This window comes from Rhineura floridana, chromosome 10 (genome assembly GCF_030035675.1).
Source record: "Rhineura floridana isolate rRhiFlo1 chromosome 10, rRhiFlo1.hap2, whole genome shotgun sequence".
Lineage (NCBI taxonomy): Eukaryota > Metazoa > Chordata > Lepidosauria > Squamata > Rhineuridae > Rhineura > Rhineura floridana.
Window position 1 is genome coordinate 37883725 of NC_084489.1, and position 19982 is coordinate 37903706.

The following is a 19982-nucleotide window of genomic DNA, read 5'->3' on the forward strand; positions in this document are numbered from 1 at the left end:
CAATCCAGTGTTTTCCTCTGCTGTCTTCCCACATTTTTATAGACCTGTTTTGTGACTGCTTTTCTGACTTTAAATGCAGTTGTAGCAGCAGCCTGTCCAGTGTGGACTGTAAAAGCACTATTGAAGCATTTACCTGCTTCTGGGCCTTTAATCACTTCCTGGTGGTTGCTGGTCACAACAATCAGCCCCATAATTAGTTGTTTCCTGTTTATAACCTGAACAGTGCCATTGTTTGGGGTGGTTAAAAATAAAAATTTAAAAATTATCACAATAGTCAAGCTACAAATAAAATGAAAATGGACTGCCAAGTCGATTCCAACTTATGATGACCCTATGAATAGGGTTTTCGTGGTAAGCAGTATTCAGACATGGTTTACCAAGAAACAACTAAATAAAGGGACAATTATGTCAGGAAATGACTGGCTGAAGGCCTAGTAGCAGTGTCAAAGAAGGAAGAAATTACTGAAGTGGGGCTTTTGCTGAATGCAACTTACTTCTGAGTAAACACATTGGGATATCAGAGCCATGGGAAAAGGCATTAAGGGATCATTTCGGAAAATATAATGCCTTATGAAAAAAATCTGCTTCTAATTATTGTGGAAGAGCAACTCCTCAGCTTTGATAAAGAGCCTTAGTATGGCAGAAATCAGAGTTGCTGGATCAGTGTGTAAGATAGAACATTCAGCTCTAAATCCAGACATCTTCAGCTCAAAGTTGGAGAATTGGCAGGTTTATCTGTGACAAGTTTTAGAAAAGTAGGGACGCGATTGGCTGTAGGAACTATGAGATGGGTGGGGCTCCAGTAATATACACAAGCATTAATGTAAGCTGTGAGATGAAGAAGAGTTTCAAGAGCAAGGAATTGGCTCTCCATTAGCATATCCTAATATTTGGAGTGTCCTGTCTGTTGAATCTCCACTCCAAGAATTCTCTTGGAGAATTCTCTTCCTGTTCTCTAAAAGTTCTAACATATTCTAGTGGCTAGGCTAGAAACGCAGAGTGATGGGACGTACTGGGGGGAAAAGCTAACTTTTCTCATTCCCAATTTTATCTTTCCTCACTTAAAATGTAGTCCTAAAGTATATACTACAAAATACTTCTAAAAAAAAAAAAGAATCTTGAATGTTTCAATAGCTAAAAGGAGGCTAACAATTAGGCTACAAGTAAAGTCTTGCTAATTCAGCACTCAGGAAATAGAATAGCTTTGTTCACTTACTTTTGCTAAATGAAAAAGGGTAGAAACCACAGCTGCCACTGAAACAATGCTCTGCTCCTATATGTAGTCTCTAGCCTGAGCCCTGCATGGAGCTGTCCAGGGTGCCACTTTAGCCTAATCTCCATAATGATGTCATTGCTCAAAGCTGAACACTGGTTTTCCATCCACCACCACCACCCGACTGTCATCATTCTATGTGTACTCAGCATGCTCAGTCATCATTGGGCTTTGTGGAGGGGGAAAGATTCTCCATTGAAAGGATTGGAGATGTGAGGTAAAGTGCACTAGTGCCCAGATCAACCTGCACCAAAATGTTGAATTTCTCTGTTGTTTTCTATAAAAAGTTCTCACTTCCATTGCTTTTCAGTGTGAACCAGGAAAGGACCTGTCCAGACACTTTTTATATCTATCTGACTTTTCCTCCACCCTCCATTTCCAGGACACTCCATTCCATTCCTCCTCCCACTCAGTTTTCTTTTTTCTCTTTCACTAGTTAGTCAGCATTCCATGGGCAATGGACATGTTAAGGGCTGATTGGCCTGTTTGTTTGGGGGGGGTGTCCTCCCACTTTAGGATTTCTAGTTTTTTTTCTTTGGATTTCATGTACTTCTGCAAACTCTAAATTATTTGGCTACAAAAACAAGAGCATTAAAAAATCAGAATTGAAGTGTGGGATGATTTAAAGCAATTTGCCTTTCAGACATCTTCAACATCTATCCTGGCTTTTCATTTGTTCTTTTAAAATTATTATTACTGTTGTTATTTATTGTGTTGAACTCTTTTTTGGGGGGGGGCATACATTTCAGAACTTATGGCTTGCCTATTGTTCTTTTTTAAATTGTCAGCATTTCAGCCATGTATTGTGATCCACATTTACTTTATAAACATTTTTGTGTGCACTTAGACTGTCAAACCAAGGTTTATCAAGCACCTAATGGAGTCAAAGTACATGGCTAGCATGCTCTGAGCAATCTTAGGCTGCAAATTTGATAGATGTGAGTTAAAAGGAAAAAAGTGATGCCCTATCTTTTCCTTTTAAAAATGTAATTGTCAGCCACTTTAATAAATTTATTAAATTTGTATCCTGCCCTTCCTCCCAAAGGAGCCCAGGATGGCAAGCATCAAAATGATAAACCAATACAATTTAAAATAAAATAAAGACATATTTACGACATTTAGAACGTCTAAAAACATTTAAAATCAATCAAACCCTCATATTATTTTATTATTTATTAATTAACCTTATAAACCGCCCGACTAGCAATAGCTCTCTGGGCGGTGAACAAAGTACAGTAAAATCATAATACAATACCACAGAACATAAAAACAATCAAAAATCAATTACAACAATTTGTATAAATTTAAGTTAAACTAAATTAAAATGCTTCGGTGAAAAGAAAGGTTTTCACTTGGCGCCGAAAAGAAAACAGCGTTGGTGCCAAGCGCACCTCCACGGGGAGACTGTTCCACAATTTGGGGGCCACCACCGAGAAGGCCCTAGATCTTGTCACCACCCTCCGGGCCTCCCTATGAGTCGGGGCCCGGAGGAGGGCCTTCGTTGTGGAACGTAGTGTACGGGCCGGTTCATATCGGGAGAGTCATAGTTACTAATGACAAAGTTGCCATGGCCAGTATCTGTCAGCCATCAAATGCCTGGTGTTGAGACTTGAAGGGAGCAGTGCAGAACCACATTGCAGAAAAAGCGGAGACATCTGACTGGCAGCTAGATAAAGACAAAGCATGTAGAGCGGCAGGTGGAGAAGGTCTTTGGGACATTAAGCAAGGAAAGGGACCAGGAGAACTTAAGACATCATCAGAGAGCGTAAGTAAAGCTGAACATTTCCAGAGAGAAACTTGGATAGCTGGGAAGAAGGGGGTGGCTGGGGGCAAAGGAGCAAACATAAACAAAGGCCATGAAGATAAACAGAGATAAAAGAGGTAGTGTAAAGACGGAGAAAGCAAGGTTGGCACAGAGACAATGGGGGGGGGAGGGAGGCAGGAAAATTGATGTACCTGGGCAAGCCTTGCCCCAAAGGGACCTCTGGCAGGTTAGAGGGATAAATAAAGGAATTCTGAGGGATGACATAAACCATCTCAGGGGTGAACTAGAGCAGAGCAGGCAAGACACAGGAGCTGGGCTAGAAGTATGTTAAGTAATACAGTAGGGCCCCACTCATACGACAGGTTAGGTTCCAGACGCCCACCGAAAAGCAAAAACCGCCGAAAAGCGGATCAGCTGTAGCACAGGGGTCTGGAACCTAACCCGCTGATCGTGTGGAATAGGAGACGATCAGCTGTAGTGCGCTACAGCTGATCTTCCCCTCCTCCTGCGCGATCAGCTGGAATGGGGGTCTGGTCATTCAGCTGAATGCTATCTACTCTGGGACAGGAAAGCAGAAAAAGACTCCCCTGCATATAAAAATCCAGCGTTTCAGAGAGAGCGCTGCCAGAGACTCTTCCTGCCTGCTGCACTAGCTTTTTCACCTGCGGGGTTCCTTGCCAGGGAGGGCTTTCCATCCGGTGCATGCACACACACACAAGGAGCCTCGCTGCCTCCGGCAGCCCCCACCCCGTGAGAAAGGAGGCTGGCAATGTGCCACCAGCTGGCTCAACCCGAAAGGGAAGGGCACAGAACTCTGCCCATGCTCACCTCCCTGCCCTAATGCCTCCACTCATCCAGCGCCACCACGTTGCGCACCTCCCCAACGGCCAGCTGGGCTGACTGCAGCAGGCGGAACCAGCCGTTGGGGTAGATGGGCAGCAGCTGCCCAGTGTGCTGGCTCCTGCATATGCAGTGGGCGGCCTGGGCGCAGCTCCAGCTGTCCTCCGGCAGGTAGCCCACGTTATTCAGGGCCCGCAGAATATGTAGTGGACGCAGCGCCAGCCAAACCGTGCCTCCCCTAATAGCCGAGAGCAGCAGCAGCCCCGACAGCAGGGCCAGGCCCCAGTTACCCAGGAGCAGCGCCGCTGCCCCGGTGACGGAGCCCAGCAGGAGTGCAGCCAGCCCCATCACACCTTCGTCGGCAGTTATAGCCCCAGCCTGGCTGTGGGCTTGCCACCCGCCCAGCCCAGCTCAATTCAGCTGATCTCGCCAGAGGAGGGGAAGATAAGCTGTAGCGCACTACAGCTGATCTTTTTCTCCTCCAGCATGATCACCCCTGAGGAGGAGAAGATCAGCTGTAGCGCGCTACAGCTGATCTTCCCCTCCTCCGGTGAGTTCAGCTGGAGCACGGGGAGCTCCAGCCCCCACTCCAGCTGATTGCCCTGCTGGTGCCGTATTAGCGGAATGCCAAAAAACTGTACAGTACTACTGTACAGTACTAGCTTGGGCGGGGGGAAGGAATTTTAGTGAGGTAGAGATCCCCTGATAACAAGAACTCCAAACTCAGTCTGAGAGTGAGGCTCACCAGGAGTCTCTAGAAATGAGAGACCTCCTGGCATTCTGAGTATCAGGGCAGGTGCCAGACATGACTGGATCCTTGGGCATCAGCTCCTGCCTGTTCCACCTACCACTCTCCTGTCTTCTACTGCTGTGCGCGCTGTGTGTGCAGGGCTACCATCAACTAAGATGGCGGAAGAGGCTTCCCTAAGGGGCTGATGCTCCCACCGCCATCTTGGTTGATGGCACACATGCACGGTACGCTACGTGCGTGCACATGCCTGCCATCAACCAAGATGGCGGTAGGGGCATCAGCCCATTAAAGAAGCCTCTGTCACCATCTTGGTTGATGGCAGCCCTGCGCACGCAGCAGCAGAAGACAGGAGAGATGTAGGTGGAGCAAGTGAATGGGCAGGCAGCCTGAAGCTCCCTCCCTGCAATCTGTGGCAGGGAAGCGCTACTCTCCCAGCCTAACGAAGGGCCCCTCTGTGTCGACAGGGCCCTCGACCAGGACCCGATCTGGAAGGAAAATCTTGTAAATAGTCAGTAATGAGGGAGATAGACACACCTCACTATTCCATTCCTGAGAAGGCCCTGTCACGGGTGAACGCCAACTGAACAGCAGCCAGAGGCAGTACTTCCAAGAGGGCCTCTCCTGATGATCATAGGTCCTATGATGGCTAATAATAGAGAACTTGCTCCTTTAAGTATATGGGTCCCAAGCCATTTAGGGCTTTGTATGCTAGCACTAACCACTTGAATTGGACTTATTAGCTCACTGGCAGCCAGTGCAGAGCTTTCAGGAGCAGTGGCATGTGGTCCCATTCGACTGTCTCACTGACTAACCTAGCAGACACATACTGCACTAGCTGCAGCCTCCAGACCATCTTCAAGAGCAGTTCCACGTAGAGCACATTCCAGTAGTCTTAAATGGGAGATTACTAGACCATGGACAGCTGAGGCCAGGCAATTAGTCCAGGAATAGCCATAGCTGGTGAATCAGCCTAAGCTGGGCATCAGCACTCCTAGCTACAGAAATCACTTGAGAGTCCAGTGCCAAGTTGGAATCCAGGTGTACTCCCAGACTATGAGCCTGTTCCTTCAGGGGGAGCCTGAACAGATCCCAGAACAGATTGTACACCTAATTTCCACCCACAGCACCTCCATCTTACCAAGATTCAGCCTCAGTTTATTAGCCCTCATCCAGCCCTTCACTGCTCACAGACACCAGTCTAACACCTTCACAGCCTTTCCTAATTCATATGGAATGGAGAGGTAGAGTTGTGTGCCATCAGCATACTGAGGGCATTGTGCTCCAAATTCCTGGATGACAGCTCCCATTGGTTTGTATAGATTTCAGATAGCACAGGAGACAGAATGGACTTTTGTAGAATCCCACAACTCAAAACCCATGGGGTTAAGCAGCAATCTCTTAGTACTGCTTTCAAGTGATGACCCTGCTCATAGGAGCAGAACCACTGTAATATAGCACCTGCAATTCCCATCCTGAGTTGTTTCAGAAGGACGCCGTGTTCAGTGGTGTCAAAAGTCACTGAGAGACTGAGGGGAACCACTTGAGTTGCACTTCCCCTGTCTCTCTCCTAACTAATCAATCAGGGCAGACAAGGCTATTCCAGTGTCAAAAGTGGTCCTGAAGCCAGATTGAAATGGGTCTAGACAGTCTCCTTCCTCCAAGGAGCAGGGTGGATGGTACACCAACAAGACCTCTGTTCTGTCTCTGCCACCCAACACCAAGTACAAACCCTCACATCCAGCTCCTAAGTGGACTGGCCTTTATTGAGTTACCCAAAGATAGAGATTTTTGTTGTTAATAAATTCCCTGGCAAAGTATTAATGATTTTATGGTCTACATGTTTTCTGTACCAATGTACTTTCTTAAAGACATCAGACATTTAATTTAACATTGGAATGGTTGGCAATTTTGATCCCATCTACTGTGTGTGTTGAGTGTAAGTTTAAATAGCATGAGTTGAAATAACTTTGACCACATGGCTTTAGATTTGTCCTTTCAGTTGCTCTCTAGAAACTATGCATGCTATAAATTTTTGTGGGTCCTGAACATAAATAATAAATCTATGTTTTGGTATTATTACAGAATAAGAAACACTAAGTGTGTACAAAGCTGTATATATACTTGCAAATGTATATTAACACTTGCACACACATGTATTCAAAAGGCAGGATAATGGAGTCACATTTCCTCTTAATTACCATATCAAGATGCAGTTGTTTTATTGAATTGCCCTTGTCTCAGATGTTAGACTATTTTGACCTATTAAGTTGTCATGTTGTAATTGAGATAAAAGAGGAATTTGCTTTGCATCAGTGCTAATTGGTTTATCAATATCCTCTACCATTTACATTTTAAAATTGAGCATCTGTAAGATAGAGAAGCGTATCTTTAACAAGCCATAATAAAACCCATAAGGTGGTATACTAATGTAATTGAGGACTGTAAAGCTGCATCATAGTCAGTTTTAAGTCATGGTTTGCTTAATGAAAAATCAGTCACCTATGAATTAATTGTATTTAGTTCAAGCAGAAATTCACATTTTCTGTTATAAAAAAAATCCAGTAGCCTGAAATATCAGGCACCATAATGGTATACAACCCTAATTGGTGTTTGCAGCCCCTGTAGTATGCAAAGATCTTTGGGTTTTCATATTCCAGATTAAGGTGTGTAGATTTTTCCCTGAGATGGTGGTGTGAATTCAGATTCTTTTCTGAGTGCTTTCATTGTTGCCAGGTTTAGGGGATTCTGTGAGACAATACCCCACATCACTAGCAATGTAGCATTGCCTACAGTCTAAATTATCTGCCTCTCCTGGGCTATTCCATAATCTACTCAGGTTGTCAGACTGAATAAAAGCAAAAGTATTGCTACTTTAAAGAATGTGAAATGGTGAAAAGAAGGGGCTGATAAGGCCATCGAGTCCAACCTCCTGCTCAGTGCAGAAATTCAACTTAAAGCGTATCCGATAGGCATAGAATTAGTCTGAAAGAGTTCTTTAACAGCGCTGCAGTGAATGCAACTGCTAATGGAGCAGAGGTATGTGAGCAAAGTCTTATAGAAAGCAGTGAGGTTATATTTTATGCTGATGGATATCATTTTCATGTGTAACTTTGTCATTTGGAAATGTTGGAAGCTAGCTTATACTGAAAGAGACCATTAGTCTGTCTAGGTCAGTATTATCTACACCAGTGTGGGGAAACTTTTTAAGCCTGAGGGCCACATGCCCTTGTAGCCAAACCTCAGGGAGGGAGCATGCCAGCAGTAGTCACAGCCAAAGCAAAAGTAGGTGAGACCATCTCATGCACGTACATGCACACACACAGTGTTGTGATCTGACCAAAGACAAGGCGAAGAATCTCCTCCTCCTCAGGCAGATTGCTTGGCTTCTGTCCTGCAGATGTGAAAAGAGCTATCTTTCTCACCATGCAGCAGAGAAAATGCTACAAACTGCCCAAAAAGACATTGGGCAGTTTGAAGTATTTATGTGCTGTGCAGTGAGAAAGGGAACCCCTTTCATACTGCACAGCATGGAAGCTGAAATACGATTGGGAGCTGAAGAGGCTGGTAGGCCGCTACAAAAGGCCATCATGTGGGCCAAATCTGGCCTGCAGGCTGCCAGTTCCCCACATTGATTAGCAGCGGTTCTCCAAGGTTTCAGACAGGAATCTTTCCTGGCCCTGTTGGAGATGCCAGGATTGAAACAGGAATCTTTTCCATGCAAAGCATGTTCTTTACCACTGAACGATGACTCTATCCATTTTACAAGAATGCACACAAGTTTTCTCCCTCCAGAAAACAATTCATATAAAGTCTCCTTAATATTCAAAGTGGTATTAGCTGTCTTTCATTAATTTTTATTTTCCATTCTAAAACTTTTTACCACTATGGATGCAATGAGGTCCTGCTGTTGGCCACAGAAGGGAGCAATCCGCATGTGAAAACCATTTCATAGCCAACAGTGGTCAAGCCCTAGATGTTTTTGCCGTGAACACTCCCTGGATTTTGGCCATTGTCCTTTGGAACTATTAACAGGTCTTATTAACATATAGCACAAGATAGGCCATGTTTTGTTCCATCGTTGGCTACTAAATCATTGAGGAATGTTTTCATCTGCCCTGCCTAATTGTGTGTATATTCAGAAATCGTTATGTTCTGTTGTGTAGCAAAACTACACAAAGAACTGTCACAGTTCTGTGGGAGCACTTGGCAATTCATTTTGCTGTTTAGAAGTTATGTCTGTTAATGAAAGTTGATATTGCTGCTTTAAAAAATCCCATAAGTGTTATGAACTTTGCATGTTGGTTTCTTGGCTAGGAAAAAAATGAATGCAAAAATTAGGCCAGTTTCAAAGGGGAATGGAATACAGCCATGCACACTTGTTGAAGGATCTCTAATGTGTGTATAGGATCAAAAAATGTATTAATAGCACTTTGGACATCACAGTAAACAACTTTTTCTACATGGAGACTACTTCCACAAAAGAACTGACATACAGTGTATGAAGTGACCCTATGTTGTGAAGGATTGGCTTCCATCCAGAGTATCGGGTATTGACACATCCATTCTCCCATTACGAAATGCATGAGTGTGTGCCTGTGTATATGAAACAGTGACATAGGCTGGGAAATTTAAACATCTGTCCTGCACTATTTTTTCTGCTCCTTTCTACTACTCCGTTACACTCTTCAACATTACTTCTACATTGGTATGTTATATTGAAACAGCATTATTTTCTCATTTACTGTAAACCCCCTGACTTACTCTGGGAGTGTTTTCAGATTGCCAGTTGTGCAAAAGAAACAGTTCTGGATGACAAGGAACTCTGCTGTTCCAAAAACAGTATGGGAAAACTATGCATACAGAGTCTGCAACTCAAATTGAATTTTCTTCTGACTCTTTGAAATTACCATAGTCTTAAATTTGCAGCACTGTTCTTTACTAGCAAAATAAGAGCAGCATAGTTTCTTGCCCATGAATAGCTGCGAGTAAAAACTTAAACACATTCTTCAAGTAGCTTGGAACCACTAAAAATGAATGTGTCTGCTATCAATTTCTTCGGGGCTGACAAGTGTGCTTTTTGAAGTGACAGAATTGTTCTCTAATAAAATACATATAGCATTTACAATTTATAGAGCTTTTGCTGGGTTGAAAAAGAAAATTGTATCAGCAAGTAGAAAATCCTCTGTAGTAAATTCTCCCCAGACAAATATGTTATCATGATGTGACTACATTGATATTCTGTTTATGACACTAGAATGTTTAATTGAAGCATGAGACTATTTCTTTTTAGAATCTTTTCTTAGAAGTTTTTGGGATTCTTCATTCCAAATACTGGAGTAGCAGATTATTCAGGTTTGAAGATAGGACTTGTAAATGGTTTTCACATGGTTGTGCACAAATCCTTTCTTAGCTAACAAGCCTGTATTTAGTGGCTTGCATTTTTAAGAAAAAAAAGAAAGGATGTAAAGGGTATGTACTAGTGTACATTTCTAGTGTATATTTCTAGATATATAAAATATGTAGAAATAATATGTTATGGCAGGGATCCAGCACACACACGGTGTACCAAGTAAAAAGTGCTTTCATATGTCCGGGGGGGGGGCGTGGTGGAGCTGCTGCACTTCATGGGGCTGGGGGATATTCAGGAGAGGAAGGGTGCTGCAAGTCCTGGAAGGGGTAGCTGAAAATTCTCCAACATATAATGGTAACACTGCACATGCAATTTGAATCCAAGCCATTATTTATAAATATGCAAGAAGATAAATATGTAAGAAAAAAGTTTGCAATCTATGACAATTCCATGGATATTTGAGACATATGACATTCATGGAACAGGAAGATTTACTCAGTGCAACATATTCTAATATAGCTTTGTAAATCTATGAAGTGCAATCTAGAAGGATGCTGGTCCTGTTTAGTATGTGCCTTATAGTTAAAGCAATAAATGGTTCCTACTCGAGAGTAAGCTGTTGAAACTAGAGTGAGTCAAATGGGTAATTTTTGATATCAAAATATTCAGCTCAGTCCTAATAAAAAGGTCTTAACATATTCTTCACTCTGGGTGCATAAATGATCACAGGCATGCTGCTGTTTGAATTGCAGCACTTCCTTTGTGTGGCCTTGATCGTTCACAATCATTGCTCTCTTCTAGATTGTTTGGTGAATTGCTTAGAGAGACAGCTCCTTTAGTTCTGTTAGTTCTTGGTTTTCTTGTCCCTAGGAAACAAGAACCTGAAATCACTAGAATCTAAAATGATGAAACTGAGGTTATCGTACTTTGGACACATCATGAGAAGACATGATTCACTAGAAAAGACAATAATGCCGTGAAAAACAGAAGGGAGTAGAAAAAGAGGAAGGCCAAACAAGAGATGGATTTATTCCATAAAGGAAGCCACAGACCTGAACTTACAAGATCTGAACAGGATGGTTTATCATAGATGCTCTTGGAGGTTGCTGATTCATAGGGTCACCATAAGTCATAAACAACATGAAGGCATATAACAACAACAAAAGAAACAAGATTATAGCTAGTAGTCTTGCCTTCATGTCTCTTGCCTTCTGGTTCTGTCACATATCGGCATGTCTGTAAATATAAATGTCTGTATTATTCAACAGCAAACTTTTGAAGTGCTTTTCAGATTATTTACCACCCATTTGAGCAGTCCAACTACCTAATCCTAACAGTAATAACCAGAAATATCACCTTCCTTATACACTGCTCTGTGAAGAAAGTGGCATTTGACTCAGTGTGTTATTGTGGCTAAAGCAGCCTCCCCCAATCTGGTGCTCCAACCTGTTTGGACTACAACTCCCATTATCCCTGATGATTGACCACACTGACTGGGGCTGGAGATTTATAGTCCAAAGCATCTGGAAATCACCAGGTTGGGGAAAGCTGAGCTAAAGTATGGACTTAAACTGAAGACACCCGGGTTCAGATCTCTACTGTGCAACAAAGCTTATTGATTGGACCAATTGTTTTCTCTTTCTAATCTACATTATAGGGTGGTTATGTGGGAGACAGGGGAACCTTCCACCTTTAAGGGAAGGACAGGATAAAATATAATGTGGGAAAGAGCAAAGGTTGCAATCCTGCATACGCTTGCCTGGGAGTTATCCCCATTGAATTCAGTTGGACTGGATAGTGCTTGATGAAGACTGACTTTCAAATCCAGATGTCTCTAAAAAGCTATAATTCCTATATAACTGGACATCAATGTGTTGTTTTGAAACCAGCTATTTTACAGAATGAAGGTGCCTAATAACTCTGTACAATGCAATGTTTTAGATATTACTGAGTACTTAGGTAAGGACAGAATCAGTTTTTTGGAAAATCTGCCCTGTGCTGATCCTTTTTGGAGGTTGAAGGGATTAGTGCAGGATGGGCTTTTCAAGCCTCCCCGCGTCCTGTGCTTTCAAGCTTTGATTGTGGAACTTGAAAAGAGGAGGCAGGGGGAGACTTGGAAAGCCCACCCCACTGTGATCCCTTTGACCTCCAAAAGGATCAGCATGGGGTGGGCTTTTCAAGTGCAAGGAATTTTGACAGATGGGTGGGGCAAACCAGCTGTCAGTCATACAACATTGCAGTGATGCCATCTGATTGACTGGTAGTTTGCTCCACACACCTGTCAAAGTTGGTCCACCCCTGACTTAGGTAGTAATGTCAATTTCTTCATATAGCACATCTTAGTATTTTTTTTAATGGTGTTTGTGGTACTAAGGATTCATTAGATGGGATGCATACAATCTGAGGAATGTCTTTAAAAGCAGAGCTTGGAAAAGTTACTTTTTTGAACTACAACTCCCATCAGCCCAGTTCAGTGGCCATGCTGGCTGAGGCTGATGGGAGTTGTAGTCAAAAAAGTAACTTTTCCAAGCTGTGTTTAAAAGTCTGGTCTTTGAAAATTTTAGAATATTATTGTTCCACTGAAAGATTGGCAAGAAATGAAACTATGCCAGCAATATTGGAACTCTTTAGATGATTGCCTGATTATCTGTGTGGTTGCTTATCCCTGACAGTACTTCCAAATCTAAGAGATCTCAACAATATCTTCCAGTATTTCAGCTACTAAGCAGCTAAGAATTATGGCTGGTTAAGTGTCTTTGTATATTTCAACCACATCCTTGGGAGATGGTGGTGTCTCCCCTGCCTGAGGTTTCTCCTTTATTGAAACTATCCCATATGACTATGGGCCAAATGTTCCAACTCTCTGGAGTTCCTCTCTAGCTGAAAAAATTGTAACACAGGAAGGTTTTCTTTATTTCTCATTGGTGGCATAGTAATTGATGCAATTATTTAGCAGAGCTCTACAGAATACAATAATGCACACTGGATATTTCTTTAAAAATGGTACAACTTAATTAAGTTTATGTTAATGGTAAAACTGCAAAACAATCAAGCTAAAGTTCTATTTCCAAAACTCATAAGCCAAACATTGTAAATAAAAATGATATTAATGATCACATGAAAAACTATGGAATTCTTTAAAGGAAATGGGGGTGCCACAGCATCTGATTGTCCTGATGAACAACCTATACTCTGGACAAGAGGCTACTGTAAGGACAGAATATGGAGAAACAGATTGGTTCCCCATCAGAAAGGGTGTGAGACAGGGGTGTATTTTATCACCCTACTTGATTAATCTATATGCAAAACATATCATATGGAAAGCGGGATTGGACCAAGATGAAGGAGGTGTGAAAACTGGAGGAAGAAATATCAATAATTTAAGATATGCAGACGATACCATACTACTAGCAGAAACCAGTAATGATTTGAAACGAATGCTGATAAAAGCTAAAGAGGAAAGCACAAAAGCAGGACTACAGCTGAATATCAAGAAGACTAACATAATGACAACAGAAGATTTATGTAACTGACAATGAGGACATAGAACTTGTCAAGGATTATCAATACCTTGGCACAGTCATTAACCAAACTGGAGACAATAGTCAAGAAATCAGAAGAAGGCTAGGACTGGGGAGGGCAGCTATGAGAGGACTAGAAAAGGTCCTCAAATGCAAAGATGTATCACTGCACACTAAATTCGGGATCATTCAACCATGGTATTCCCAATCTCTATGTATGGATTGTGAAAGTTGGACAGTGAAAAAAGTGAGTAAGAGAAAAATCAACTCATTTGAATGTGGTGTTGAAGAAGAGCTTTGTTGATACCACGGACCCCGAAAAAAACAAATAATTGGGTGTTAACAACAAATTAAACTAGAACTATCACTAGAAGCTAAAATGATGAAACTGAGGTTATCATACTTTGGATTCATAATGAGAAGACATGATTCACTAGAAAAGACAATAATGCTAGAAAAAACAAAAGGGAGTAGAAAAAGAGGAAGACCAAACAAGAGATGGATTTATTCCATAAAGGAAGCCATAGACCTGAACTTATAAGATCTGAACAGGGTGGTTTATCATAGATGCTATTGGAGGTCACTGATTCATAGGGTTGCCATAAGTTGTAATCAACTTGAAGGCACATAACAACAACAAAATGATTTCATTTTTTCTATGCTAATACACACGTCCTAGATATTTCAAGTTGTGTTTACATATTTTTATTTATTATATTTATATTCCACCTTTCACCCAAGGAGATCAAGGCAGTGTTATGTGGTTCTCCTACCGTTATATCCTCACTACAGCCTTGTAAGTTAGGACAGGTTGAGAGGGAGTGACTGGGCCAAAATTACCCAGTGACCTTCATGGCTAAGCAGGGTTTTGAACCTGGGTATCTCCAGTCCTGAGAGCCAGTGTGGTGTAGTGGTTAAGGTGCTGGACTACAACCTGGGAGACCAGGGTTTGAATCCCCACACAGTCATGAAGCTCACCGGGTGACCTTGGGCCAGTCATTGCCTCTCAGAGGAAGGCAATGGTTAACCACCTCTGAATACCGTTTATCATGAAAACCCTATTCATAAGGTCGCCATAAGTCAGGATCGACTTGAAGGCAGTCCATTTCCATTTTCATCTCTAGTCCTAGCCATAATTCTAACCCCAGGGTAGCCAACGTGCTGCCCTCCAGATAGCATTGGATTCCCAGCTCCCATCAGTCCCAGCCAGCATGGCCAGTGGTCAAGGATGATGGGAGTTGTAGTCCAACAATATCTAAAAAGCATCACATTAGCTACCTCTGCTCTAACTGCTAAACCACATAGGCTATAGAGTTGCAGTTAGATCCTTCAGCAGACAACTTAGAATGTAGGTGCTGTGGTTAGAGTGCTGGATTATGACTTGGGTTCAAATCCCTGCTCAGCCATGAAGCTCACTGGGTGACCTTGGACCAGTCACCTTTTCTCAGCCTAACTTACCCGCCCACATAGGGTTGTTGTGAGGATGAACTTGGGAGGGAGAGAACCATGTGTTCCAGCTGGAGCCCTTTGCAGGACAGGCATGACATAAATGTAATAATACATTTTTAACCATTTTTGAAAAGTGCTCTTTCATCTTTTTAGTTCCTTTTCATGTGTGTCAAGTGGAAGCGCAAAGAGAGACTAAGAAACAATTCTCAAATGAAAGGTCTCTTCCACCTATATACTTTTTATTTTTAACTCTACCTCTGCTCTACTGGAAAATCTTTTCCCCATGAGTTACGAGGAAATTTTCCATGGGCTATATGCTGTGGGATCAAGTAGTCCTTTAAAGTATACATGAAGAAGTTTCCACTCACTGCTCCTGGCTACCAGGAGATAACCAAAAATAACCTAGCTAGGAATATGGTTATGTATACTTGCTCCATACTGTAGACCAAATGTAAAGCAAAAGTCTATGGATGACAATAAGAACATTTTCTCTAATTACCTGTGAGGTTATAACAACATGATAAAATTCAGAAGTTTTACTAGTTAGAAGTTAACGAAAGTTTTAAACTTCATCTTAAAAATAAACAAATAGACCTGTTTGTACTTCAGTGATCCTGAACTCCCTGCAAGCTTTTGAAATTTTAAGGGTTTGTGTGTGGGTTATCTGCTGCAATTATTGACAGGATGCTGCAAAAACAATATGATACTTTTTTTACTCTCCCTACCCCCTGCCCAAAATATGGAACTCCTTGGCAATTGTAAATGCATGTGTGCATGCACATCCTCTTGCTATGTCCGGTGGCAAGTTATTATGGGGCCTGACAGACTGTCATCGTTTTGATAGCTTGAGCAGTATATCTCTTGAACAGCTATAAAGCTCTTATGCAGAAAGTATCATATGTTCCGAGCCAATTTACAGGGAAACAGCAATAACATTTTATCATGGTTGAGAGCCCAGTAGCTGCTTCCTATTAAACTTGCCCTTTCAGATACCTGTCTTGGATTAATTTGTTGATTTCAAATGGAAACTCTGTCTTCTCCATTGAAGCATGACTTTCTAGGATAGACTCTTACTGAATGACAATTACTGTATATTCTACCCGCTTTTCAGACCATTACAAGCTTTGGGCACTGTGGAAGGCAGAGGACTTCTTCGGTAACTGATTTTAATACGTGTCTAATTTTAGCTGTCAGTTATCTACGCACCAGTAGGTGAATCTCAGATGAAATGCAAAGCACCTCCAACTTGCTCCTTTTAAGGATATACTTGCTGCAAGGGATAAAAAGGGGGAAGGATGAGGAAAAAGGATCTTGAGTAGCTTGAAGAAAACCACGTAGTGTGTGAGAGTGCATAATTTTGAAATTTGGGATGTCTTTTTTATGTTTTCTTTTAAAATCCAGTTGTGGGAATGCATTGAGTTTGTCTAGAACAGGGATAGCCAACATGGTACCCAACCAATGTTGTGGTCTTGAGCTCCCATCAACCCTAGTCATGTTGAGCTGAGGAAGTTATATCTGGAGGGCACCAGAAATTGCCCAAAATTGACTTCCTTCCCATTCTGCCGATGGATACTTCTCTAGAATAAATCTCCTTGGAAATTATCAGTAAACTTCAAATGTGCAATATACCCCTTTCTATAACAAAGACGTTCTGGTCTAGAGATGGTATATCAAATACTGAATTTGCTAATGAGAGTTTTGAGTGAATGAAACTTCGTGGTACTTTATAATTTTCCATGTAGTACTAATTTACATTCCAATATATGATCCACTGAGTTATCAACAACTATGGCTGTGTGTTGTTGTTTTTCTTAGCGAGTTGCTTGAAGTGTACCTGCATGGAGTGCAATGAAAAATAAACCAATGCATGAGATGTTGTTAACAGATGCTCCTGTATTAAAAAGGGGAAGATGGACACGGCATCTTCCATGTGATACTGGATCAGTCTTTAGATTGGAGACTAGTTAGCAGTACTTGGGCTGGATGTTGGGATATTTTGCCTTTGCAGAAGAGCTGTGCTGGCTTCCAGTCTGCTTCTGAGCACAGTTCAATGTGCTGGTGCTTACCTTTTAAAGCCCTGTGTGGTTTGGAGATAGAGCATCTCTGAAGGAATTCTGCTTCCTGTGCACTGAGGTCATCTTCAGAAAACCTTCTCTGAGTACCTCTGCTATCTGAGGTGAGGTGGATGGCAACTGTGAAAAGGATCTGTTGTGGCACCACATCTGTGAATTTATCTCCCCAGAGAGTATCACCTAGTGCCAAAGACCTTTTTACTTCCTAAGGGTTTTTACCATCTGAAGGGGCTTTTATTATCAATACTTTTATTCTGCTGTTTTTGCCAGTTTTGTTTTATTGTACTTTTGTACTTTTATTTTAAATTTTGTAAAACACCCTGATTTTATTCAGTATGAAAGGGTGATGTACAATTGTTATAAAAAGAATAATACTGTTAATTGGGGGCACAGTGATAGCAAGCTTTTAAAAATATTAAACTGCTAGAAGGAATAATTGAAAATTGGATCAGAGCCTGAAGATTTATAAATGCAAAGGAATTTTGTGTGTGTGTGTAAATTAGGGATGTACTAGAATTCTGCCCAATTCAGATTTGGTGCAAAAATTTTAATTAATTGGCTTATTCTCTATTGTTGTGGATTGGATTTTTGTGTAGCGATTTTCCACAGCTATTTTCAAAAACAGTTTTTTTAAAAAGTACCTCTAAAAGATCAATATTAAGAGTGATATTTTATTGATATTTCCTTTCAAAATATCAATATTAATATCAATCTTTTTATAAGGGGAGAAATGGTTCAGTAAAAGCAGCAGCTAGTGGAAAAGAACAAACCCAAATCAATACCGGCCTGTTAGGTCACCAGAATGCTTTCGAACCAGCAGTAGCCAACAGATCCCATCCCTAGTGTAGACAGATTAAATTGCTCTAGAGTCTAGTACTTGAGCTTTACTGTTTCTTATATGGCATGCTACAGACATGAATAACTGGTTTCTTTCCCGACTTTTTACACCAAGGAAAACACTACTGTTTATTACAAGCAAAATAGTGGCCAGGTAAGATTTTGCAAACCAGAGTGCTTGTTAAATGCTGCTACCAAAAAGAGTACTTCCAGAGAGGTTTACACTTTCAGGGAATCCATGTTATAAAAAGTTATCTTTCCCTTGCTCTTATTTTTCTGATTAAGCTGTTGTAGTAAAACTACATTTTCGCTTTTCTAAAACTTATGTTTCTTTCTCTTATCATTCAAATCTCTGTAAATCTCCTTTTTACATAGCTAGCATTTATGCTTTTTAAAAGCTGTTGTTTCTGGTTATAGTTGCCAGTATAACTGCAATAAAAGCACACCTTGCGGCTTGATAGCAACAACCACAAGAACATACCAGATTTTTTTTTAAAAGGCTTGCAGTATTAAAATATATTTCAATATGTTTTAAAGACTATCATCAACTGCATAGTGGTTTCTTTCTTCAACTCTGTGATGGCAATAGAACAAATGATGTTTCTGCTTGGACAAGCTTTGTTTTATCAGGATCAGTAACCTTCTCAGCAATTGACCCGGAACTATAATGCATGTCTCTGAATAGATAGAGAGCATATGTCACAGTGCTGTGTAGTCCTGCCTCTTGAGCAAGAGACTGTAATAAAGATTTAATAAAAAGAATGGTGCAATAGTATAATGTCCTTTATGGAAAAGATCTTAGCCTTATTACCAATGCTGTAGTGTATAGCATCCATACCTTTGATTGAGCATTTATGGTTCAGTTTTGGGATGGTTCACCCCATTTTCAAGAACATCATTTGAATTTAAAAATATATTATATTTTTATAAAGAAGCACCATAGAGAGTCACTGGTTCTGGAGGGACTTTTTTTTTATTTGCATGCAAAGAGTTGATGACCTTTAATTTAAGGAAGGGTCTCCCTCTCTTTTTATCAGTGCTCTGGATCATTTTTCAAGTCTTAGAATAAAAGTAAAGAAATGACAACATGGGCCTAACAGATAAAAATAAGTCACCCATGACATGTGCATTTTGACATGAACACTTCTCTTCTTTTGACCTTTGACAGGTTAGGGCTTGACCCAAAGCTGCTAGCCAAAATCCTAAATATGAGCTCAGGCCGTTGTTGGTCAAGCGATACTTATAATCCTGTGCCGGGAGTAATGGAAGGGGTGCCTTCAGCTAACAATTATCAAGGTGGCTTTGGAACAACCCTCATGGCCAAGGTATGTCTATCCTTGTATAGAAAAACATAAATGTGCTTGTGTAGAAATGTTACTCTCTTTCTTCTTGAGGGACAGATTTTTTTAAAAATTCAGTGCCTTCTTCTGATCATCCTAGGTTGTTCAAATGGATTTTAACAGCATGTCAGATTTTCACGTACAAAATTTTCTTCATGACACCAGAAAACACAAAATCAGTTCACAGTAGCAATAACTATATGCATATTCCTTTTTATGTATAGCCCATCTCCATTCTAAAGGTTTGGGGAAAGATAACAGCATGGTAAAAAGCACATAAAAACAACTACAGTAATACCTCAGGCATGGAATCCTCCAGGAAGGGAGCTCCTTTTAAGGAAGGCTTTTTTTAAGGTGAAACTGAAAAGATTTGCTTTGCCATGAATAAACTTTCAAGCCTGTACCTGTGCTTTAAGGTGAAATTGACTAGCCTGTGTCTGCTTTTCTATGGATAAACTTTCCAGCCTGTGCCTTTGCTTTAAGTTGAAACTGAGCAGCATGTATTTTTGCTTTGCATTAAAGAGATCTCTTGCTTTCTCCCAGGGCTGGGAAGGGAAGGATCCAATATGATTCAGAGGAGGGGGAGTGGATGGGTGCCAGGTAGGCACCCTTTAAAGCCCCTGTTGAAGCTGCCCCCACCATCTATGAGCAGGTGTGGGAACTTATCCCTATTCATTGCATATTATTCCTACTTCTGGTACCAAAGTTTCTGTTAAAGAAATAATGTCCAGGAATGCATCTACTTTGTTAACTGAGGTATTACTGTAATTAAAATGTAACACAT

The 19982-nt window shown here is 41.2% G+C and overlaps 1 protein-coding gene across 2 annotated transcripts in view; it reads left to right on the top strand.

Moving 5' to 3' along the window:
- HIBADH (3-hydroxyisobutyrate dehydrogenase) overlaps window positions 1–19982 on the top strand; it is a 116673-nt gene that overhangs the window by 90864 nt on the left and 5827 nt on the right. For both annotated transcript variants that reach the window (XM_061587618.1, XM_061587619.1), the window contains exon 7: window positions 19027–19183. In XM_061587618.1, the coding sequence (XP_061443602.1) occupies window positions 19027–19183 (157 nt within the window). The remainder of the gene's footprint in view (window positions 1–19026; window positions 19184–19982) is intronic.